Below are 25,142 nucleotides of genomic sequence, written 5' to 3'. Positions count from 1 at the left end.
TTCTTGATTTCTTCTAGTGGTCTCCATTGGACTTGCAGGAAGAAAAATGTTTAAAAGAGATTGTATTATGCTATAACTACTTTAGACAAAACTCTTGATTTCTTCATGACAATCTAAATCTCTCTTCATTTTCAGAAATGAGTAGGGATTTTCCTTTTCTGTCCTGTTATTTGTAATTTTATTTTGGTTCAGCAGCATTAAAATTAATTTATACGCTGCAGATTTTTTTTTTTTTAGGGGGAGTGGAAGTGATAAATTTCATTTATTTTAAATCTGGCAACCTTATTAATGAAAAGCAAATAAATTATCTTCTTTGCCCTTCTCCTGTTCAGAAATGTGATGCTGGTAGCTATTCTGAAGCCAGCACTGTGGATCCAGTTACTCTTCTGGAGACGTTTTCCCAGCCTAAAAAGTCACACCTACCTAAGGACTGTTTTGCAGAAAGTAAGAATCTTTTGTGTATTGCAGTGACACCAAATGAAACAGTATTCAAAGATATGTGTTTGAAACATTTCCAAATTGGCAGAAACTGTTTGCCTGAGATACTTATTTACAAACATAAAAACTCAAATAAATATGCCTGAAGCCAGCAAAGAACTGGAGCAGGGTTGGGATATGTGAACACAGGCATTTAGCAGCATTTGATATGCCTGAGTGTATGCAAAACAACTGCACGAAGTTGGCAGAACTGTCACAGAAGCTGTAGAATGTCCAAAGAGGCCTAAAATGGTTCTAAACACCTGTGCAAAATGCCATCTTTGGAGTGTGATTCTGTCTTATATTGAGGCATCAGCCTGTAGGTATTTGTATATGAACAAAGGCACTCTAAGTACTTTTGAAGGGGCAGCTGGAAGTCAGGGTATTTATGTCAGTACCTGGTATCTTAAATGGCACTTAGCTGAGTCTGAGCTCCCAGTACAGTGGGTGAATATCCAGTCAATACAGCTAACGGAAATCAGAGGACTGTACAGCTCATCCCAATGTGGAGATCTACCTTTGATTGCCTGAACTGCTCCTTAGACTATTGACTGTCATAGTTTGATCCTACTGCCTTTACATGTTAATGAAGAAGTTAATTTCTGGTGCAAAACAGTGAACAGAGAATCTGTTTCTACAGTGTGATCAAGTGAAATAATCAGTAAAAATAATAATTTACTAAACCACTAATAAGTTAATATCTCTTTTCAAAACAAAAAGAATAAATGCAGAAAATAAAATAAGCAAGGTTTTTAGATAGAAATAATGAATTTTTTTGTGCAGAAGGGCTTGTGGGCACAAAAAAAATCTCTGCTTTTTCTATATATGGGTTACTCTATTAAAAGAGATGATTTTGGTCTACAAATTTTGTAATTTCTTTAGTTTTAGATAGGTTCAGCCACAGCATCACCCCATAGGTAAAACAGCACATTCTTTGTAGAGCACATAGCCTGTAGAAGCTCATTTTAAGATGTTTTAGACTTTTTAGATTCCATGTCTCCACATTTTCCATGGAACCAACATGCTGTTCTTTCTTTTTTCAGGTTGTGTTGAATGTTGTCCATGTTGTGTAGTGGATATCACTAAGTTTCCAGGCAGAACTTGGTGGAAATTTAGAAAAACCTGCTACAGAATTGTTAAACATAACTGGTTTGAAAATTTTATAATTTTTATGATAATATTGAGCAGCGCAGCACTGGTAAATTTAATTGAATTCCTCAAATTTTGAGTTGATGGTTGTCAGTAAAAGAAAATAATCATATTATTATATTTAATTTATTTCTTCTACTCTCACATTCTTCTACTCTCCCCAGGGAGAGACAAGAGTATAGGGCTCTCTCTGACTTGGATAAGATATTTAAATATATGGAATCATAGTCTGCTTCATATTTTTTTCATGGAACATAGTTTATGCACTTGTGTGCTTAATTAGGAGGCTAAACCGTGGTCTGAAATTACTTAGGAAAGCTTACAAAATAAAAGTACTTCTAAATTTGTACAGCAGACTAACTGCTCAGTAAAAATGTAGATTTAAAATCATCCAAATATTAAAATAATCAGAATCTAAAAGTGATGTTGGCTGTAAACTGGTAGGTGACAATGTTGCATTGCTGGTCTGATTATATCCATTTCTATTGAAGAATAAGGGAAATCTTATCTGATTTGAAAACATATTCACTAAGTCTACTGAAAGTAATTTGTTAAATAGAGCACTATATAGTGCAGAAGGGAAATAACCAACTAGTGTGGAAGTGATCTATATGGTAGATGTTAGAATTTTCCAAATAAAATCTGTTCTGTGTGCATTAAGTTTAAGTTGTCCACTGAACTATAGATCTGAACCATCTTCTTTAAAATTTCCATAGCATCTCTAAGGGAACTCCCTGTGATTCTCATGAGGGCTCCTCTGTACTCTTTCTGGAACTAAAATGACATAAGAAAGGAAACTGAGTTACTATTTAATGTACAGTAGGATCTGGCTGAGTTAAACACATAACTAGCTGGTATCCAGATGCAAAATAACAAAACAGTAACAATGTGTTTTCATCAAAGATGTATTGTGGTGTTGAGAACTTCCACATTTCTAAGATACTGTTGTCCTCTTGCAAAAAGGGACTTGTCCTTCTTCCATTTGTTTATAAAGTTGTTTGTTATGGAATTTCTTAAACAAGCTAGAATGAAAGGATACCATACCATCAGGCATGTCCATAGCTTCAAACTAAATTAAATGAGGTCATGATAATAGAAGGAATGCATAGAAAACTATGTGGTGAGTGCTCAGCGCTCAGAGCAAAGCAAGAGTTAGAAGTTTGAAAGAGCATGACTGCTAATGAATGAGTGATTTGACTAGTGGATGGAAATCAAGGTAGCCAAGGTTAAACAGTGAAGTGATTATAATAAGCCAAACTCTATATTCTTGTGCAATTTAAAAATAATTTTCCATAGAACTACCGAACTGTTTTAAAACTGAATTCTGAAATTCCAGGCATTTGAAGATATTCACCTGCAGGAGAGGAAAAAAGTAAAAATGCTTCTAGAGTATGCTGATAAAATATTTACCTACATCTTTTTAATGGAGATGCTTCTGAAATGGGTAGCTTATGGTTTGCACAGTTATTTCACAAATGCCTGGTGCTGGCTTGACTTCATCATTGTATGTGTAAGTATTATATTCAGCTTGTCTTACATTTTGTGTTTTGATATGTTCTATATAGAGAACTACATGTAAACTCTTATTATGAATAAACACAAGTGTAAAAGACAGTTTCCAAAAGATGAAAATAAAATGCATACAAAAGAGTCTTTAGGACAAATTTAAATGGAAGTTGTAAGTAATAATCAGAAGTTGCTTAAGAAAATTTTATTAGCTATCACTGTCATTGAGGACCATGTTGGTTATAAAAACGTTTCTGAATGTAGAGAGAGAGTGCAATTAACAATCAGAAATAAAATTAAATTAATTAAGACAAAAAAAACCCGTGAAGCTGCTGGTAGCTCTGGCGTTTAGAAATAGAAATAAATGCTTCCTTAAAGGAGAAGAAATTCAGATGGTAAAGGGAATTGAAAAGTATTGTTAAAAAAATTTACCAGAGAGTTAAACATGTAGGAAAGTATGTTTTGCTTTGCAACCAAAGAAATCCTACCAATTCTTTATAGATCTATAAAGAGAAATGCTGAAATCATCAATAGCGCGATGGAGGAAGCTCAGTGTTCAATATGTATTTATTTATTCTGGATTCAGACAAATTTAAATAACATAATCTTGTCATATACAAATGAAATATTTTTTCTTGTCAGCAATACAGTGGGAAGATACTGAAGTTAAATAGTTTAAAATAAGGACAACTAAAAAGCTGACTTCCTGTAACGTCAAAGTAGCTGTTTGATAGCCTCTGAATAGTTAGTATTGAAAGTTGAGAAGTGCTAGGAAATTCCAACAAATCAGAAAAATCTGATATTACAGCTATTTACAAAGAATATATAGCGTGACTTTTGCAATTACAGTTCTGTAATATTAGTAGCAGTGCTGTCCAAAACAGGAAAAGCATGAAAATAAAAAGCATGAAAATATCCAATGGCTAGACAATGAGATAACAAATTCAAACAGGAAGAGGCAAATCATGAATTTAAAACCCACACTAATTATTGAAACAATTTTCTAATGTTTTCAGTTAATTTTCTCTCTTAAGAAAATTTAAAACAAAGGCTGCATATCTTTTTAAAAACAATTTTTGTTTTCACATCACTATCTGAAGTTATGGTAAGAAATTACTGTATACACTGCTGAGAATAACTATGCAGAAAATGGGAATATTTTATTTAAATAATCCTTTCCGGTCTTGTAGTGTATGAAATTACCATAGTTACCAATTTGGTTGTTAAAATATCATTCTAAGAAATAATATGAACTGGTTTTGAAAAGAAAAAAAAAAAGGAAAAAATGTGTTTCAAATCAGAACAAGAGAACTCCATTATTTTTAAAACATTAGGAAAAAACCTAAAGTAATATTATATTACAATAACTTTGAATGAATATCTTCTTCACTTGACTTACTGGTCAAAGATCAAACAATCAGCCCAAGATTGTCTACTGACACAAATAAAATATGTTTTTTGCATACCATTTAATAATCTCAGTTTCAATTCAATGAACACAGCTGTCATTTGTTTCCTGGGGACTAAATACTGTTTCAAAAGACACATCACCTTGTTCATCTGGGAGTGCTCTGAAATCTCTCAGGACTCTTAGAGCATTGAGACCTTTACGAGCTTTGTCAAGATTTGAAGGGATAAAGGTAAGGCTACTGGGGGTGTGTGTCTCTATTTTGTAATAGCTGCATTTGAAGTTTTTGTGAAAATTACAACTGGAATCTCTAGTTTGGAACTTAATGGCATGATTCAGATTGCCTACTTACATTTTATGGTTGTTATTTTGAAATATTACCTAACACTTTCACAGAAATTTATAAATACAGATGATATAAGGAAATTGGAATATAATGTGTTACCACGAGGAATTATTACATATAGTAATGTGAACACTGGAACATTTTTTCATGTTTCCAGTTTCAGTGCAATTTTCAGAACAAACAAGAATTTTTTTACACTTCCACTTTTCTGAAACCCATTCTGTGGTTTTTCTTAGACATAGAAAAATTTCATCCAGTGTATTTGGCAAATTCTTCTGAAAAAAATAACATGGTTGAAAAAATAGGAACCATTTTTAATTTCTTGCCAACAAAAAAAGAATCTCTCTATATATTTATTACAGAAAACAAACTGAAATATGAGAAAGAAACCTGTACTGTGACAGTTTACCTTTACTATGAAAGTTTATCGATCTTCATGGCAGAAGAAATGTAGTGACCATAGTCATCCTTATCTTTTTATCATTGCATGAGTCAAGAAATTGGGACTTGAAAAAATGGATTCATTAATTCATTACTCTAGTGGATACTATTCATAATGCCCCTTCTTTAGACTGCTGTCCTTATGTCAACTCATCTTGACAGTTATCTAGACAGGCTTGCATGCCACATTTTGGATTCTCCAGGGTAGATCTGAAAGATAACAATTATTTCAAACTTAAATAGGGTGGAATTCTCGTAATAGGAGAGGGGATTCTTCTAACTCAATTGTAAAAGCTCTGCGCGAAATATCAAGAATCATTAAAGTCATTGAGGGGAAGCAAAATATTGTAAAATGCAAATCATCTGACCAGTGTTAGATCACAGAATGTGATGAGACACTAACTTAAGGCCCAGGTATGGATATGGAACAAATCGATCTGGAAGCCATGAAGGACAAGAAAGAATCAGTTAGAAACAACCAGCATGAATATAGGAAGGGCAATTTTTGCCCCTCAAACCTGATTGTCTCCTATGATGAAATGGCTGAGGTGAGAGGAGCCATCTGTGGTTGCTGATATTGGTTATATCTGGTTTGGATAGGTGAGCTATAAGCTAGGTAGAAAATTGGCTGAACTGCTGGGTTCAATATGCAGACATCATTGGGATGAGGTTCAACTGGCAGGTGGTTACTAGTGGCTCAGAGGTCAGTCCTGGCAACAATACCTCTTAGTGGCTTAATTAACAACCAGAAGAATGTGGTAGAAATTGTCGTCAGTAAGTTCACAGATGATACAAAATTGGGGGTGAGCAGTTAATACACTGGGGGCAAGGCTGCTCTGCAATGAGAGCTTGACCAAATGGAGGTAGGGGCTGCAGAAACCTCAGAAAGTTCAGCAAAAGCATATGCAAAGTCTTGCACCTAAGCCAGAAAAACCACACGTTACTATGGCACACTGAGAAATGAGCAGCTTTGCAGAAAAGGAACTGGGGTGGACCGCATGTTAAGCATTAGTCAGTGAGCAACAAAGATCTACCACATTTCAGGCTGTATTAGCATGAATCTGGCCAGCACATTGAGGCAATTCAGTCTTCTGTTTTTGGCACCTGTGAGGCTGAATCTGGAGTATTTTGTCTAGCTTAGGGCTCTCCAGTGCAAGACAGATATTAACATACTGGAGAGTGTCCAGCAAAGTGCCACCAAGATGGCCAGGGGACTGGAGAGGACAGGCTAAGAGAATGGAGTTTGTTCTGTCTGGAGAAGAGAAGGTTAAAGGGAGGATCTGATTGGGATCTAATTAGGTAAGGGATCTAATTGTTGTCTTTAACTGCTTTACAGGAGATTATGCAAGAAACAGAACTAATGTTTTCTGGGAGGGCAATGGTGAGAAAATGAGAGAATGATTTGGCTGTGAGGGATTTTCCAATTAGCTATCTGGGAAAAAAGGTGACAGTGTGCATGTATAGCATTACAATAGATTTTCCAGAGAGGTTGTTGCATCTCCAGCCTTGGCAAAATTCAGAATTTGACTGGATAACGTGCTGAGCAACTTGTTCAGTGTTGGAATTGCTGATCTTCAGAGGTCCCTTCCAATGTGCTTCATTCTATGTTTATAGTATATGGATATTATCCAAGGCCAGGATAAAAAGCTCAGAATTTTCTCATAATGATAGCAATGAAACATTTCCAGAGAGATTTTTACTATGCCCCACTATGAAGTGGTGAAAAATGGTGAAAGGAATTCGATAATGGTCTTCAAATTCCCACTGGCAACAGGCATGGGCCTGTCTGCTAGCATCAATGTGTTGGATTTGTGAATACAAGTTCTAATCACTGCTTATATCAGGTCCCTTGACGTCACCAGCACAGACACCAAAAGCTGGAATCCCACTTTCACTGGTATCGTTTCTGGAAGACACTTACTTAAGCTCATCATGGGTTTGCATTCACCTTGTCCTCAAGCAAGCCTAAATGAAGGAAGACTGCTGACCAGAACAATTCAGTCTTCTGAAAGCCAAACTTCTCTACTTTATGTGCTATCTGCATTCAGTTGACAGTGGTTGTTAGATGAGGTTAATTTTGTTATGGAGAGCAGTCTGTTGTTCTCATATAAAGCCACTCCAAGATAAGAAGGAGTTATTTATGGTACTGTAGTAAATGCGGATCATACAACCCATTCCCCTATACCTGATTTTTAGATCACATAGCTACTATAGACCCATAATCTTATTTTATGTATTTCTATTACCCAAGGATAATTTTGGTTGCCGTCTGGTTTACTTGCTTCCTCAAAAAGGCAAGATAGATACCATGGAATTACATGTTAAGACAAGCTTGAAGTTGGGCTAGAGGCTGGCTTTACATTTGTCATCTATTAGTTTTTCTATGGATGAGAATCTGCAATAGATACAGAAGAAGAAAAAATGAGTGGGTTTCTGAGAAGATATTCTATTGAATGTGAATAATTAATTCTTTTCGTTCACTTTATTTATTTAAGGTTGTTGTGAATGCACTCTTGGGAGCTATCCCCTCAATCCTGAACGTTTTGCTCGTCTGTATTGTCTTCTGGCTCCTGTTTAACATTGCAGGAGTAAAATTACTTGGAAAAAAATTTTCGAAATGCACACTCAGAAAAGGAAATATAAGTCTAATTGATAACAAAGATAATTGTATTTTCTATAATGGAACATGGACAAATAATGATGTAAACTTCGATAATGTTGGGATGGGATACTTGGCTCTTCTCCAAGTGGTAAGTTCTATAAAAACATGCTCAGTTTTGTTTTCTTTAAGGAAATGTGTTGAGCAGCTCAAGGACGGGACACCACTATGCTTCTGTTCATCTCACTGAAACTGGGGATTTTTTAGCTTCCATAAACATTTTTCTTATCTGTAAACTACTCAGTTCCTCCTAAAGAACACTTTAGCATATGCAACCTTGAGTTAAAATCAAGCACTGTTCTTTGTGGCTTTTCAGTTTTGTTTTAATTTTGATTAACATATTAAACCTGTAATAGTCTGCATGTTACTGGATTTAAAGGTATTCTCATTTTCTTTAGTAAAAGTTGGTTTAGAGTGGATGAGAAAGAAAAAGCATGATGCAGTTTATTTCTATTTCTATTTTTTCTTTTATTTTATGTCGTGAAATTTCAGAATGGTAATTTATTGATCTCCCTAACACCACAACAAAGGAAAAAAGTAATTTTTAAAGGTGGCTGTTATGCCTGTGTCTTTTCTCAATGAAATTCTTTGCCCTGTATCCTTCAGAGTGTTCAATGATTCTGCAGAGTTGCTTAAAATTGCAGGAACGAATTGTATGTTATTTTCTTAGAAATTTTTATCCCTTTAGGATATATTTGCTAGTTAAGTTGAGACTTTTCCTGCTTTTTCAAAAAGCAGAGAATTTACAAAAATATGAATTTAACAAAAGTTAACATTAAAACACATTTCACAAGATTCATGGCCATTTTTTTTTTCTTTTCAGGAAATTTTGTTTTGTCTTTACTAAATTTCAGTGAATCATACTTTCAAGCAGATCTTTAGAGGTGATGCATATTTTTCATAGCACACTGTTCACTTTTGCACAACTCCAAATACATTTATATTAGCTCGATCTATTTTTTTTTTTTTAATTAAAGTGATAATAACCTTATTAATGCATTTTTTTTTCAGGCAACTTTTAAAGGTTGGATGGATATTATGTATGCAGCAGTGGATTCACGTAATGTATGTCACTAAAATGAAAGTTTAGCTCTTTTCCCTTTCCTTCTTTTCTTTTCTATCCATACAATTGATTTTTCAGCTTTGTTTGCAATATCAAGTCATAAATACAAGCAGATGAGTGCATCAAACTACACAGTGAAACAATAATCCTTGGAGTACCAAATATCTGGAACTTAGACAAGAGAAAACTAGCCAGAACAGAGTGACACCACACAAAAACACTACATCAAGGGCAAGATGTTACAAGTTTTGCACTAGTTTATTCTGGGAACAGAGTTCAGAAGGTCTTGGAGGGACTGTGCCTCTGAAGCAAATTTCCTTCTTTTTAAAGTGTGTACAGTAGCTTTATAATGGCATGCATCTTTAGCAGTTATTTCTGGAGGTTTTCTTCCCTATATTTGACATCCTTGCTATTTCTTACCTATTTCCATGTGCTGTTTCTCACTTTCTCACTAGTACAGTGTGTTTTAACTTTTCTATGGTTAATTTATTTTACATTTTCCTTATTTATTCAGCTGCTGTACTCTTGAATGTAGTGAAATAATAGCTAATTTAAAAGATGTTTTCTTGGAGGGCTGATCATAGTGAGCTAGCTTTTTAAAACTGCATCTTGTCTGGGATAGCATTCAAGGGGATGGCAGTTCACAATTATGTTTATTCTGAGCTGGTTTTCTAATCCAGGCATTCACAGTATGTCATGTCTCATTGGAATTGTTTATCTGTTACTTGAGAATTTGTTAGAGCTGGATTTGGATATATGTCTTCGTAATTATCTTTACAAATGGTAACAAGACAGAACAAGACAGTTGTTCTACATGTAAATCCGAATAAAGGTTTAAATGTGTAGAATTCATTTATCCCTCCTGACAACAAAAAAAATTGTTATTATAAATTGGAAATGATGAAACTGTGGTTATCTGATTTTTGCAAATATTATTTTTCTGTTTTGATTTTTTTTAACAGATTGATGAACAGCCAAAGTTTGAAGCATTCTTAGCCATGTATATGTATTTTGTGATTTTCATTATTTTTGGATCTTTCTTCATGCTGAACCTTTTCATTGGAGTTGTTATCAGCAATTTTAACCAACAAAGGAAAAAGATAAGTACTACATGAGCTAATTGTAGTCTAGTCTAGTTCTTCTGGTCTAGGGTCTCTCGTAATCCAAATCTGATTAAGTGAATGCTGTTTGGAGAAATTTAAAACAATAGTTAGATACCGAGTTTTGAAAATAGGAGTCACCTTTTCCTCAAAGCTTTTAGTAATTTACCTGTAAATTCCATTTTCATGGCAAGTCCTTAATTTGTTCTAAGTAGGAGGATGAGGAGGAAGGTGTGGGTAGTGTTAGAAAAGAGAAGCCAAAAAAAGGTGTATAGATTTTGTTGCAGGAGAGTGGAATTCTGCTTTGAAGATTTCCTTCGGAGAATAGAATATCCCTTTTTGCTGAGAGTAAACACCTAACAAACGTGTTAAGGATAATCAGGAAATGCTGCTGTTCATGAAAGAAGTAACCCCACTGCTTTACTGGTACAGAAACTTGAAAAGATCTTGTTAAACAGAATTTCTTCAAAAACTAGATACATTTTTAAAAACTCCTGTCGTCAGTTAAGTAACCCTGCAGATTAATTTACTGAGGATTTAAAAAATTTCTTCATTGAGATGCAAGCCATGGCCCCAGGAAGAGGCTGCCTAGAAATTTAGAGGCTTCTTAAAGCCCATGAAGCACTGACTGACTGCTTCCACTTTTCTCCTCATAGTTGTTAGATTCCTTGTTCTTTTTATTCAGTAAGAAACGGAAGGCAAAATCTTAGAATGAAAAATACAACAACCAAAGAAAAGCAACAATCAGCCTTCCCTGGTGTACTTCAACTTCTTTGTGCCAAGCTTATTTGTCAATTGAGCTCTCTCCATGATTCATTTAGAGGCTTAAAGTATCCAGAATATCAAGGGAAATTGAGTCAATTAATCCACTTGGAACTCAAATAAGCATCTTGCTCATTAAAAAAATACCAGAAAAGGAGACCCCAACAGGAGGTTTACAATTTCAAGGTTCACATTTGGAAGACAGGATCTCTGCAGGAGCTGTTTATTATTTCAACAGGCTGATTTATACACCAAGTGTCAAAGAATTACTGCCCTTGTAGAGATAGATAGCAGTAAGGCCCACAAGAAATTCTGCTCTCTGCATTTGAACACAGAAATGATGTGGGGATTGAGGAACAACAGTCCAAATTCACTATAATAATTTCCCTTTATAACAAAATCCCAGTTATTATAATCCAAACAGACAGAAACAACACTGGGTAAGTAGTTTATGAGCCTGAATACTTACTAGAAGTTGATGTGGACCTAACACTTTTCACTTTTTTCTTTTCTCAGTACATGCTGTAAGTGGGCTGGTGGTTTTTTTTGTTTGTTTGTTTGTTTGTTTTTTGGTTTTTGTTTTCCTTTATTTCTTTGCTGCTTCTTGGGAATTTTCATTGAGATTCCATATAGAGAAGTTAAACTTAACTTTTAGAGGTCTTTCTACAGTGATTCAAAGTGCAGTTGCCCTACTGAACATTGTTACATGTTTGTTTTACAAAATGCTAATTGCTTAATACTTTAATGATATGTGGTTTCTTCTGAATGCTTGGTTCAAAGTGATTGCTAAGTAATACAGGTGGCATAGATGGCAATAAGATGAGCACCTGAAATCATTATGAGCACCCCTGCTTGTAGAATTTGGTCCCAAAGTGCTTATTCATAATCCTCCATTTACTTGCTAGCCCAGCAATATACTTCTGTTTCTACATTTCCCAAAAATATAAATGTTAAGTAGTTTACTTGTTGATGAGTCTTACGTAATTTTAAAAATATGAAATAGATTTGTAAAGCTTCAGAAAGGCTCTCACAGTTGAGAAAACTGATTCAGGAACACTGCCTAGACTAGACTTTCATGGTCAAACCCTAATCAGCTTTTTGCAGTACATCTTTTCAAAGAACAAGGGGAAAAGGAGAAGTGTTGAAGACACATTTTGTCTCTGTGCTCTCTTAGGTCCTGTTTGCAATAGCTGTAACTTTTTTTTTTTTTTCTTTACATAAACTTGCTGGTGTTTATTTAGTTGACTGCTTAAACTTCATCTGAACAACAACTTTCTTTCCCTTTACTTAGGTGGAAAAGATCTGTTTTTGACTGAGGAACAGAAAAAGTACTATAATGCCCTAAAAAAACTTGGATCTAAGAAACCTCAAAAACCCATCCCAAGACCATTGGTGAGACCATCTTAAGTAGAATATGATAGAAGATACAAAGGTGGTGACCATATTTCAACTCAGTAGCCAGGCATCTGGAAATAAACTTCACATTAGAGCTCATCTTCCTCATTCAATATAGTATTTACATTTTACTCTCTTTTACTTATTTCCATCCAATCCAGTCTTTCTTTGTGGGTATCAATTAAGGAAATTTACAGCCTATTTATCACCTAATCAAATGTACAACCTAGTTATAGAGGTCCATATTAAGTATTTGATATTTATAACATGAACTTGATTACCTAAGATGCATGATATTGCTTCTGCAATTAAATTGGATCATTGCAGGTGAGAATGAATAGTGAGTACTACATGCCCCGTGGCTGTTATTTACTTTTAAATAATCCTATGCTTTATTTCTTATAGTTTCTTAAATTTAATTCCAGGCCTGGCTTCACACAGCAACTATTCAGAGTTTTTCTTGCTTATGTTATTTTAATTAGAATTGCTTATCCTAGAATGTCTGCTTCAATAAGTATTTCTATTAAAAGAGAATCACAACGTACTCTGAATGTTTTCCTGCTGTATATTTTTTTTCCTAAGGAAATGTGGTTTCATGATACCAGAAAATACTTAGCACACTGAGTGTTTTCTCTGAAGGTCTAAAGAAATCACCTAAAAATGCTTCCAGTAGCTTACTGTTAATTTTATATTTTCTTAAATTCTATTTCTAAGCACAAATCACTGATTAATATTCGAATGTAGAGTGGGTCATACAAGTAGCATTAAACAGTTCTTCTTGTTCTCTCTACAGAATGTGTTCCAAGGATTACTGTTTGATATAGTATCGCACAAAGCATTTGACATTACTGTTGTGACTTTCATCTGTCTAAATATGGTCGTTATGATGGCAGAAAATAACCAGAAAAGCATCAAGGATGTTCTTAATAAAATCAACTTTTTTTTTGTGGCGATATTTACTGGGGAATGTGTCATAAAAATACTAGCCTTAAGACATTACTTCTTCACCAGTGGCTGGAACATATTTGATTTAGCTGTTGTGATCCTTTCACTAGTTAGTAAGTATCAATTGTTATTAGATCAGTTAATGTGTCTTACCAATACTAAGACAAATTTCAGTATGAAGTAGCCACTTACATATATCTGATAAATACATTCCAGATCCATTGTACTTTTTCAAACCATATGCTAAATGATTACTTCTAAAAGGTTATATTTTTGTTTTCCCTTATAATTTTGCAGAGTACTAAAAGGTAAAAGGATAGTTGTGTTGTGGGTTTTTGGTTTTGTTTTGTTTTGTTTTGGTTTTTTAAGTTTAAGCTTTACTGAGTACTTAACAGAATGGGAATTTAATACAGTAACATATTTTCTAAGTTGTTTTACTTAAACTGTTGTCTTGATGATTTTATGCTTTTGATTTATATGTGATCAAGTTAACTTGTTTTCACAGTGAAAGTACATTCAGGTTAAAAATACATTTGTATGGAAAATGGGAAAGGTTTATTTCATTTTCCAGGCTTTCTTTTAAGGAGGCAGATCCTGAGGGCTGATTTAGAAAGCTCAGGAAAATTTAGTTGCTCAGTACCATTCTAAACTTGGGCCACTATTTGTGAGACTGAAAAGTCTTACTAAAACTGGCTTGGTTTTGTTTTGCTTTTCAAGTAAGACTAGATGCTTATCATTTCCTCTACAAAGGGTCATATATAGCTTGAGTTTCTTGCACAGTTTATTTGTTCTGTGCTTCCTATTCAAGCTCAGGTTATATCATATAATAAAAAATGTGAAAGAAAAAACTGATCTGAGTTCTCTGCTTCATCCCTAAGCACAGTACCCATTTGCTATCCCATGCAACCCAGAAAAATGCTGACTTCTTAAGTCTTCTGTTGTAATCATTTACATTACTGTGGTATCATTACTCTGATAACAGGATCATAGAATGAGGTGTGTTGCGGGACGAATACTGAAAGACAGTTTCCCTTTATTTTCTTCTTGCTCTTCGGGGACCTCATTCAAGTACCAAGCATTAACGACAGTCTCACATTTAGCATGTGGTTTAGGCCTGTGGAAGAAGCAACAATCAGACAGCAGCTGGGAAACAAGCCCCATAGCTGTCAGCACAGGAGCTGTATGGATTTAAAAGGATTTTCCAAGTACTTGAACTATGCAAAATTTCATCCCCTGAGTTAGAGAAATCTGGGAGAAAGCAGTTTCCAAATATACATAATCTTGATACTTCTTTAATATTATAAAGGTATTAGAATTTGTCTTTCTTTTGCTAAGCTCTTTGGTAAGCAATTGCAGTATTGATGATGAAGTTTTTGTTGAAAATGATATAATATGATTGATGTTGCTTTCACCACCTAAAGCACAGAAAATAACAAAATGGACATAAATAGGGAATTTCACTGATAGGGCTTGACATTTTGATTTCTTTTTCTTTTCAAAGGTATTGGACTTTCTGAAGGCTTTCGAACTTTGTTCTCTCCAACACTTTTGAGAATTTTTCGTTTGGCACGAATTGGCCGAATCCTGAGATTAATTCGAAAAGCTAGAGGAATTCGAACTCTTCTTTTTGCATTACTGATGTCTCTTCCTGCACTGTTCAACATTGGTCTTTTGCTTTTTCTGGTTATGTTCATTTATGCCATTGTGGGCATGACAAACTTTGCCTGTCTTGGCTGGGAAGGTGGAGTTGATAACCTTTTCAACTTTCAAACCTTTGATAGTAGCATTCTCTGTCTCTTCCAAATTACAACATCAGCTGGCTGGGATGGCCTTTTGGTCCCTCTGTTAAAAGGATCTAATTCATGTGCTCCCAACTTAAATTTAACAGATGAACAGAAAAAAAATTGCACAAGTAAGGAGGTTGGCATTTTATTTTTTGTAAGTTATGTCATTATATCATTTCTTATTGTTGTAAATATGTACATAGCTGTCATTTTAGAGAACTTCAGTGTTGCCACTGAAGAAAGCACAGATCCTCTTTGTGAGGATGACTTTGATATGTTTTATGAGACCTGGGGAAAATTTGATCCTCAGGCAACACAGTTTATTGAATATTCTGCTCTTTCAGACTTTGCAGATGCTCTGTCAGAACCCTTACGCATTCCAAAGCCTAATAAAATTCATCTCATATCCATGGACCTTCCTATAGTTAGTGGAGATAAGATCCACTGCTTGGATATCTTGCTTGCTTTCACTAAAAGAGTCTTGGGAGAATCTGGAGATTTGTATGGTCTTGAATTACACATGGAAGAAAAATTTATGGCTGCCAATCTGTCTAAAGTTTCTTACAAGCCAATTACTACCACTCTTAAAAGAAAACAAGAGGAAGTATCGGCTCTTATCATTCAAAGGGCCTTCAGGAAGTATTTGATGCAGCGTTCTTTTAAAAAGAAATCTTTCTTTTACCGTCATAAACACTATAACAGTGCTGTCTTTGAAGAAGAAACACATGAGAAGGAAGGTCTTATTGCATCAGTGCTTAATGAAAGTAATGGTAGGAAGCTGGATAAATCACGGACTACATCTTCCATCTCTCTCCCTTTATTTTATGATGGTTTTGCTGAAACAGATAGTGATAATGTGGATGTATAAGGTTGCCTGAGGCTGCAGCATTTTTTATTGAACCAATATCAGTTATTTCCAGATGGAGAAAATATTTTCATTCCAGAGCATAATACTTTAAATTTAGAATTGTGATGGCAGCCTTTAAGTATTGTGATTGTTCAATTTTGTAAGTGCTTCTTAAAACAATTAATATTTGAACAACTATGTCATCATTATTAGAGGAAGATCAAACCATGGCATTTTTTTTCCTCAGCTACTGAAGTTGTTGAGTTAATTTTTACACCTGTCATTTTTTTGTGTTACTTCATATTTCTGTGTTTACAGAAGAAATCTGTGAAGGATCAGCTGTAAATTTAATATGATTTATAAGTACACAAGCCTGTAGAACAATGTATATCTCTTTAGAGATAAAGCCTAGTTTGAAAAATTGTTTCTAATTACTACGTTTTCTGTAAAAGAGCTCACTCAAGACAGTTGAGTATATACAGCCACTAATTTCTTTGATGTCTGGGACCCTCTTCCTTCTAGTGCCTTTGGATGTATTTGTTTATGCTTAAGAATTTTTGAGGTGTCTTTACACATGCACCTAAATGGATTTAACAGATCATCTTCAGGAGTCTGTACTTGAAAGTTATATATAATCTCTAATTTGTATCATTCAGTGTATGAAAATTGTGATATTAGTCACCAAACTCAAAGAATATTATGCAAGAGGTATTGTTTCAAAAAAAAATCTCAAGAAATTATTGTACATAAAATTTCATCACTATACTTAATCCAAATGTCATAGAAAGTATTACTTAGTATTCTGAAAAGGACTTCATGGTATATCTTCTGAGACAATATTAAAATTAGAGCAAATATTTATTTCCCATGTATGAACAATATGTATTAATATTACTTTTACTATTTTTTTGCAGTTTAGATTGGTCAGATGAAGTGCCGTGGTGGCCTCAGAACTACTAATGAAATAAGACTATTTTAGATTATTCAATAAAGAGTTCAGATGCTCAATGCATTTTTGTCTGTTTTGTAGGAAGTATATTCAGTTTCTGTTTATTACAACACATAATCTATTGTGGTTTGAGCCCAGAGGGCAACTGAGCACCATGCAGCCACTTGCTCACCCCTTCTCCTCAGGGCTGGGAAGGAAATAATGAAGCAAAAGGCTCGGGAACTGAGATAAGGACAGAGAGGAATGATTCACCCATTACGTTCACAGTCAAAAGACAGATCTCTTGGGGGAAGAAAAAGAGCATAGTTTAAAGAACATAAATTTAATTCAGACACTAATAGGGGAAATAAAAAGAAAATTTAATTCAGACAAACAACACCACTTAACAGACGGACGGAGTGGGACAGTGAGAAGCTTTACCATATATTAAAAACACCTTCCCCCACCCCTCCCTTGTTTTGGGGCTCAGATTTGCTTCTGATATCCCTGCCTTCTTCCCACAACAGTTCAGGGGGCAGGGAATGGAGGGGGACTTGGAGTCAGTCTTGTCATTTCTTCCTTCTCAAGGGAGGGAGGGAGACTCCTCACATTCTTTCCCTGCTCCAACATGGGGTCCCTCTCACAGGAGACAGTTCTCTGCGACCTTTCTCTGATAGAAGTCCTTCGCACAGGTCACAGTGCCTCCTGAGCTGCTCTGGTGTGGGTGCCCCCATCATGCTGCAGTCCTCCCAGTGATGAACTACAACAGTGGGGTCTTCCCACAGCGTGCTGGCCTTCTTCAGACGCAGCCACATGCTCCAGCGTGGGGTCCCCCACAGGCTGCAGGTGGACATCCACTCCACCATGGACCTCCATGCGTTCAGGGGCACAGCCTGCCTCCTCACCGTGGGCCACAGTGGGGTCTCTGCACTGGTGCGCCTCCATCCCCTCCTCCTCCTCCTTTCGTCCACTGACCTCAGTGTTCTCACAGATCTTCTCCTTGCAACTCCTACTCCCCCTCCTCCTCCCAGCTTCCCCTTAAATATGTTATCGCAGAGGCACAGCCACCATCACTAATGGGCTTGGGTTTGGCAAGAAGCAGGTCCAGCTTCTTAGAGGGGGTCACCACTGTAGCCCCCTCCCTCTCTACCAAAACCCTTGCCACTCACACAAACACTGTACATCTGTTATTAGAGGGATAGAACCAGGTTAATATAATTAAAAAAAAAAATAGCCACCTATTAGCACAAGAAAACTGAAAATGTTTTACTTTTTACAGGCAATCAAAAAAGATTTAGCATTTTCAGGGCAGGAGTAGCAACAATAAGGTAATTACTCATTTTTACTGTCATTTCCCTTGTTAAATACTATTAAAGTATGACAGATATAGTCAAATCTAAGCTATTTGTAGAAAAAATAAAGGTCCATGAAAGCTGAGATTTAAAGAGTTCAGATATAGTATGGTTTGAACTAGCTTTATTACTTCCAGAACCATCTTCTGTTCAGAAAAGAAGGTCTGCAGACCTCCTAGGATAATTCAGAAATTTGTACTAGGTGTCAGCAGCACTCAGCAGTAGGATGCAGAGGTACATGGTGGGTCTGCTTGAGACCTACTTCTGGACAGCTTGGATTGCTTTTGTGTGTGTGGCACACAGTGATGTTTTTGGGGTGGACCTATTTATTCTGTTTCGTGTGAGATGGAATGAGACAACAGCTTTAGTTCAACAAGCAAATATAATACCATTAGATGGCAGCATTTACTACGTTTTAGAATATGGCCAGTCAGTGAAACAGACGTCGAACTTGACACTTCAGCATAGAGGTAAAAAATTACTTGTAAATAACTTAGAAAATAACGTCATAACTCACTGTTTTTCTGTCCTGGGCTCTCAAGCTAGCCGCAGTTCTCAGTAGGTGCTTGTTCACTGACTGTTCTGGTTTTTATACATGACAGATTGACAGACCTTAATAGCTGTAAAAAAAAAAAAAAAAGTTCTCCTGTGTGCTTGGATCTTCCAGAGTGGTAGTTTCAAGCATAACTCTTAGCATTGTAGCAGGAAATGTTTGCTAAGAAAGAGGTAAGAGTGCTTTGTTCTTGCATATTGGAAAAGAATGCGTCTGGAAAAACCATATGAGAGAATTTTAAACAGTAATAACATGTAATAAAATGCCTTTTTCTTTTTTTTTTTTTTTTAATTAATCTATTCTTTACTGTTTAAAATTCTGTTGTTTGAATGCAACAGCAGGTGCTGTGCACTGGTCCATAATTAGAAATACTTCAAAGGTGAACACTTTATTTCCACTGTAGGGGTAGAAATTTTGGATGAAACCACACCTAGTGTGAACACATTCTTAGTAATTATTTTACCTCAGAAACATACAAAAGCACCTGAATTCACCACAGTGCAAATTTAAAAGTCTGACCAAGTTTTTAGTATTGCTTAAGCATTAAAGCAGCTTTAGCACACTACTGCAAGGTGCAAGGAGGGTTGTTATATCCAGCTGTTGCAGCTTCTTCATGCTAGAATTGACCAAAACCCAATTCAACTATTGCAGCAATGTAGAGTTTTTTTAAGATGACTACATACGGTGATGAGATAGTATCAGTGAACAGGTGGTAGTTTTGACAATTCTGGTATCTGGAACAGGTAAAACTACCTGGACATACATGAACTTCATGAGAAGTGGTCAGGCATGCTTGTAACACAGTGCAAGAATATTCCTTTCTGTTTATTAAGTTTGATACTTAAATCAGAAAACAGCAAAAATAAAGGAATATTGGATCCCTCTGGTTAAGAAACACTGTGCAAGTAAAGCTACTAGTGAATTCCTGAGGACCAGCGATATAATACATAGCAACATCGCCTCCTTAGTGGTGGCGCAGAAATCCATTATTACATTTCCATTTATCACTTTCCTGTGTAGAAATAGTTAGCAACTGACCACTGGTAATTAAGAGTTTTCTTCTACTTCTTTGATAGCCTTGTATCCTATATCCCTGAGAACAGGCCCCATAAGGGCTTTGTGGAAATTGCCCTTTTACTATCTGGAGCTCTTCAGTTACTGGCAATCTTGTAATGTTTGCAATAACTATAGTGTTTCTTCAGGACTCTAAGATGCCCTGTATATAGTTAAGTTATATGGAAAGAAATGTACCAGAAAGAGAATCTCACCATGGCATCTTTTCTTGGAACCTACCAAAGCTTATTTTGCTTGATAAGCATGTCATCTGAAATGTCATTATCCAAAGCCATCACTCAAGTAAACATTCCGTCTCAACTTGAGAAATCATTACAACTTGTGTTATGCAAGAAGACATGCCAAAATATGCTTTTCTAACTCGTATTTAGAGTGAATGTTCCTATAAGAACAGCACACTCAACAACTGTAGCAGCTTTAGGCAGAGGTCAGGATTATTACTAGAAGTGATGAAGAAGAGGTCTACCAAATTATGCTGAAACTGAGTAGAACAAATTTTTCAATAGTTACAAATGTGAAAGAACTGTGTTTACGTACTACTGTTAACTACTGTCAGCTAATAGAAAGTCTGACTTAGACTTGCTTCAGCAGACTTTACAGGCTTACTTTCTGAAGTCTCTGTCTCACCTGCCAAGGAAAGGTTCTGCCAGTTACTTCACAGAGATGAACAATAAAATGGGCTTGGCACATGCAGAGCTGCCCATCTCTTCTGCTCCTCAGGACATAGACTGTCTTCAGTAGGAACACCCTAGACCCTATCCCAGAGTACCTGCTGAGCAGTAACATCGTTCCAGCTATTGGCCCCCATCTGCTTTGGAGTTGCATTGGAGATACTTTGGAGAACGAAACAGATAGATTATAGTTGCTGAGGCCTAGTTCAACAAGCATTTCACTGTACTGGCAAGTGGGATCACCATGTTTTGAGCAGGTCTCACTCCAGTGAGCCTTCTCTGTGGTTTCCTAGCCTTCTCCTTCTTACTCTTTAACATTACCTTAATGTACTGTCTGCTAAGTCTCTGTGGTGGAAGCCCATGCAATAACCACCTGTACAAGCCAAAACTCACGTGCATGTTAACTAACTTGGCTCTATGTAGATAACAGTGTGGAAGGAAGAACTATTTGACTTACTGGCATGTCTCCCTTCTCCTTTCTTCTCATATCTGAATGAATTGGATGGTTTCTTCAGTTATTCCTAGATTTAGATAACTCTTTTCACTTTTAGTATCTTAACAACTGCAGAATTCACAAAATATTTATCAATATCAATATTTTCAAAATAGTTATCAATATTTTTAGTAGCATTATAGAAAGGTCATTGCCCAGCTTGCATTTCATCAACACCAAGAATGATACAGAAACATAACAGGAAATTAAGAACAGAATATCAGTAATCCATTAACCAATAGAATATCAGTAATCCATTAACCAATTCACTTATCACAGTATCTCATCACAGATGCAAGATAAAGGTAAGAAAATGCCATACATTGTGATGACTTACTAAATAACAGTGTAACAATCCTTTCCTTTTGGTATTCCAAAGTGTCATCTATTTCTAGCAAGAGGAGAATAGCCTGAAATGAGAGATTTAAAGAACAAGAAATGGTACAATTTAAAGATTAGATTGGTTGTTTGGAAGCAGCTGGTACCAAAGAAACTGAACAGGAAACAGTAGTTCGGGAAAAGAGAATGAAAATGGGTGGGGAGGAGAGATGAACTTTGGATGAGAAAGGACTATTTGGTATGTTGAATACACACTTCAGGAATTGCTGGCAATTGCATATTGCCTACTAAACATAGGAAGGTTGAAAAGAGCATCTATTACGCTTTCTCTGCCCACATAACAAACAGAAGATTTTTAGTTCCAGAAGTGAAAACTATATCATAAAAAAAGACTCCACCAGTGTCTCAGATGTCTCTATTCCTTAGAAATACATAAGCAGTTCCCACCAAATTGATCAATCTGCACTAGAAGGCAAAATGTCCAATATTTGTGATGCTTTGAATAGAAGGAATATTCCTACTTTCTCCTCAATCTGTCAACAAAATAGTCTATGATTTGCTTCAAATGGGCACATTTTGTTCCAGAATATCTCAGATTTTACTAATTCAACCACAGCTTTTTAGTGCTCTACTACCAGGTGGTAGTCATAACTGATTAAGAATCAAATTGCTTGTCTGTTGCAAATTAATGCAATTGGAGTATTGTCCAGTTCTGGGTTCCTCAAAACAAGAAACATATTGGAGCAAGTCCAGTGGAGAGCCATCAAGATGTTGGAGCGTATGACATGCAAGGAAATGGTGAAAGATTAGTTTGTTCAGTCTCAAGAAGAAAAAGTGCAAATATGTATCTTACTTTTGACTTCAGCTACCCAATGGGTGGTTATAGCAAAGTGAGAGCCAAACTCAGATGTACACAGTGATACAGATAGATGGCCATCAACAAGTTCCAACAAGGGAAATTCTAATTAGACATTAGGAAAAAAATCTGTGGTGAAGGTGGAAAAAATCAGCAAGAGATGTTTGTGGCATCTCTGTCCTTGGAGAAATTCAGAACTTGGCTGGACAAGACACTGACCAGCCTGATCTAACTCCAAACTTGAATCTACCTTTGAAGCTGTATTTGCTCTGAGTTGGGTTAGTTGAACTTCAGAGGTCCCTTCCAATCTAAATTACCCTATGTTTCCATCACAATAGCCACGTGCTTTTCAAACTTAAATATTATGGCTAAACAGGATTTACCCACATTAATCAACAGACATTATCTGGGGGTCTGAGTCTATACCAATCAGTATTGAGTATGCAGTTCTAGCCCCTCTGTATGATAGGTGACAAATTAGTGCAAATTAACAAGAGATTTCTTATCTATCCACCCCTTGGGAACCAAATGATGAGTCTTTTGTAAATCTTACAACATCATGTCAGATTTCTTTCTGAGAGTCTCTTCAGTACCCCCATCCATTATAAATGTTTGGATAAAGATATTGAGTGGTTTCAGAGCTGAATATGGTGGCACAGGTTTAGGCTCTCTGCTTTGCCAATTCCAGAGAAAAAATGTGAAGGCATCATTTTAGTAAGTGGTTTTATTGATCTACAGAGACTTTTGAAAGAGCAATAGAGATGTTTTGGCAAACCCTCAGGAAAATATAGCTGTTTGGGCAAATCCGTTGCAGTTATATGCTTCATGGTTCCATGGAGCTAAGGTAAGACAGGCCAAGCTGATTTTGTCATTACCTTAATGCAGAGCTACTAGAGTTCTGGGCAGATGGAGAGCAATGCAGCTTCCTCTTCTCTCCAGGTTCCAGGGAAGATGGTCTTATGCAGGAGCATTCCGAGGTTAGAGATTCATACATTAGACTTAAAACAACCACTACCCTATACCCTACAGCTGCCCAAACGCTGGGTAGAATTTGTCTCCAAAGATAAATTACAGTAGTCCCTGGAAAGATCAACTCTTATGTAAATTATCTTTTATATATTCATACCCTTCTTGAAATGAAGAGAGTAGAACGGGAGATAGTATTTTAATAGTCATCCTACCACGCTACAAGTTTTAGCATTCTCTGCAGAATTTAACAGCTAAGATTTCCTACCACTACTTCAATTATCTATTTTTTTTGTGTGTGCCTATGGCTGCAGTAATAACACAGACATAATGAGGCAAATAGAAAGTTATCCTTTTGTTCTTCACTTGATCTGCTACTTGCTGCATCTACCAGTGAAGCTTGTAACTCCAGCAGCCAGAAACCGGTCTTTGTGTAAGAAGATAGATTCTTCAATATCTGTACACAGAAATTCACCAAAATATTTCCAGCTATTGCTTTTCCCCTGCTTCTGAACAACATCTGTAGAAAATTTCTCCCCCTTTTCAATGAAATAACAGTAACTTTTAATCCAAACAGCAGCAACAAGATCCCACCACAGTTCCTTCGGAGAATGGCACTTAGTTCCTCCCTGCACATATGTAGTGTCTATCACTCATTTCTCAGGCTCTCTGACATCCCATTCAATACAAAACTTGTATTTATGTCCATTATGACCACACTACTCATCTTCAGCATCCTCCTATATTTTTTTTTGTCTGCCAGCTGTGCAAAAGGCAGAATATCTGATGGCTGTAAGAACATCAAATATAATGGGCAACACTTAAGGTCTCCTACTTTCCCCTGAGTAGGGGGCTCATCCCTTAACAAACAGTCAATATTCCAAATGGCAGACACCCAAAAAAATCCAGATAGGAAAGAGAGTTTTAATATGTAAGCATGGATAAAGTCAGTACAAGTCAAACTTTCTTATACACCTGGGAATCCACCAACAAAATGTGGTCATAAGAAAAACTAGGGTTTTGTTAATTCTGCTGCTCATGTGACTAATTAGTATTTATTTGAGAATACTATATTAAAAATATGTTTGCACTATATGTTCTGATCCATTTACAGCCTGTAGTTTCAGCCTGAAACATGCTTAAGCTGATAAATGCTCAAAATGCTTAAACTGATATTGTACTTCTGTTGAATACCATATCAAATAAAATAGATGTTGTTTTTTAAAACCAAAATTTATCTCAGTGTTATTTGTTTTGTTATGTCATATTATTTCATTATGTGCATGCTGACATGCATAGATATACCTGGCTACCAAAAGAGAATCTTGTTTGTTAAACTGATATTGCCCAACTCAATTCTCTGTGTTTACCCCATTTTCATTCCAGGGCAAAGGTATTTCCTTTCTGTGTGACTGCCCAGTAAAACTCTACAATGGAGAAAGGCTCAGAGGAGATGTGCCCAAGAAGCTCAGGGAATAATGTAGGGTGCGACTGACCACAAGCTGTTGCAAAGAAAGCCAACTTACCTCAACACAAAGGGGACTGGAGGGTGTCCTGTTTTAGCTAAACAGCTATCAGCAGTTGAGTGCATCAGCTGGTGGTATAAATGTTTCTCTCTAAGTTCACTGAAAGGGAATGTCTACTTGAGTCAACGAGAACAGAATGGGGGGAGAGTATACATGGCTCAGCCCAACAGAGGGGATAAAAGCTGAACAAATAATAAAATAATTTCAAAGAGAGCAATGGACTTGAGTTGTTTAAACCCACATACTTCTTCCTGGTGACGGGGGATGCCCAGCATCATGATGGTGAGCATATTATAAATAGGGTAAAGAAGATCACTTTGGTATTGTGATTGAACTGTATATTGCACTTGCTATATTTTTCTAAGTGTAAGCTTATATTTGTATGGTGATTTCAGCATATTATGTATCACACTGCTAAATCAAAAATCACACGTAACATCAAATATCTTCAAATAAGTAAATTTGATATTAAACAGATTTGATATCACACCCTACACACATG

At 36.0% G+C, this 25,142-nt stretch overlaps 1 protein-coding gene across 4 annotated transcripts in view; it reads left to right on the top strand.

The window, feature by feature from the left end:
• LOC113476226 (sodium channel protein type 5 subunit alpha-like) overlaps window positions 1-16,878 on the top strand; it is a 46,184-nt gene extending 29,306 nt beyond the window's left edge. For all 4 annotated transcript variants that reach the window (XM_026841567.1, XM_026841569.1, XM_026841570.1 and 1 more), the window contains 10 exons: window positions 333-444; window positions 1,521-1,675; window positions 2,963-3,136; window positions 4,635-4,772; window positions 7,823-8,077; window positions 8,998-9,051; window positions 10,012-10,149; window positions 12,199-12,303; window positions 13,100-13,364; window positions 14,753-16,878. In XM_026841567.1, the coding sequence (XP_026697368.1) occupies window positions 333-444; window positions 1,521-1,675; window positions 2,963-3,136; window positions 4,635-4,772; window positions 7,823-8,077; window positions 8,998-9,051; window positions 10,012-10,149; window positions 12,199-12,303; window positions 13,100-13,364; window positions 14,753-15,903 (2,547 nt within the window). In that variant the 3' untranslated portion in view covers window positions 15,904-16,878. The remainder of the gene's footprint in view (window positions 1-332; window positions 445-1,520; window positions 1,676-2,962; window positions 3,137-4,634; window positions 4,773-7,822; window positions 8,078-8,997; window positions 9,052-10,011; window positions 10,150-12,198; window positions 12,304-13,099; window positions 13,365-14,752) is intronic.
• The last annotated feature ends 8,264 nt before the right edge of the window (window positions 16,879-25,142 follow it).

This window comes from Athene cunicularia, assembly GCF_003259725.1.
Source record: "Athene cunicularia isolate RWA chromosome 2 unlocalized genomic scaffold, athCun1 chr2_part1, whole genome shotgun sequence".
Taxonomy (NCBI): domain Eukaryota; kingdom Metazoa; phylum Chordata; class Aves; order Strigiformes; family Strigidae; genus Athene; species Athene cunicularia.
The sequence above is the reverse complement of the archived record's forward strand: the minus strand, read 5'-3'. Positions and strand labels throughout refer to the sequence as shown.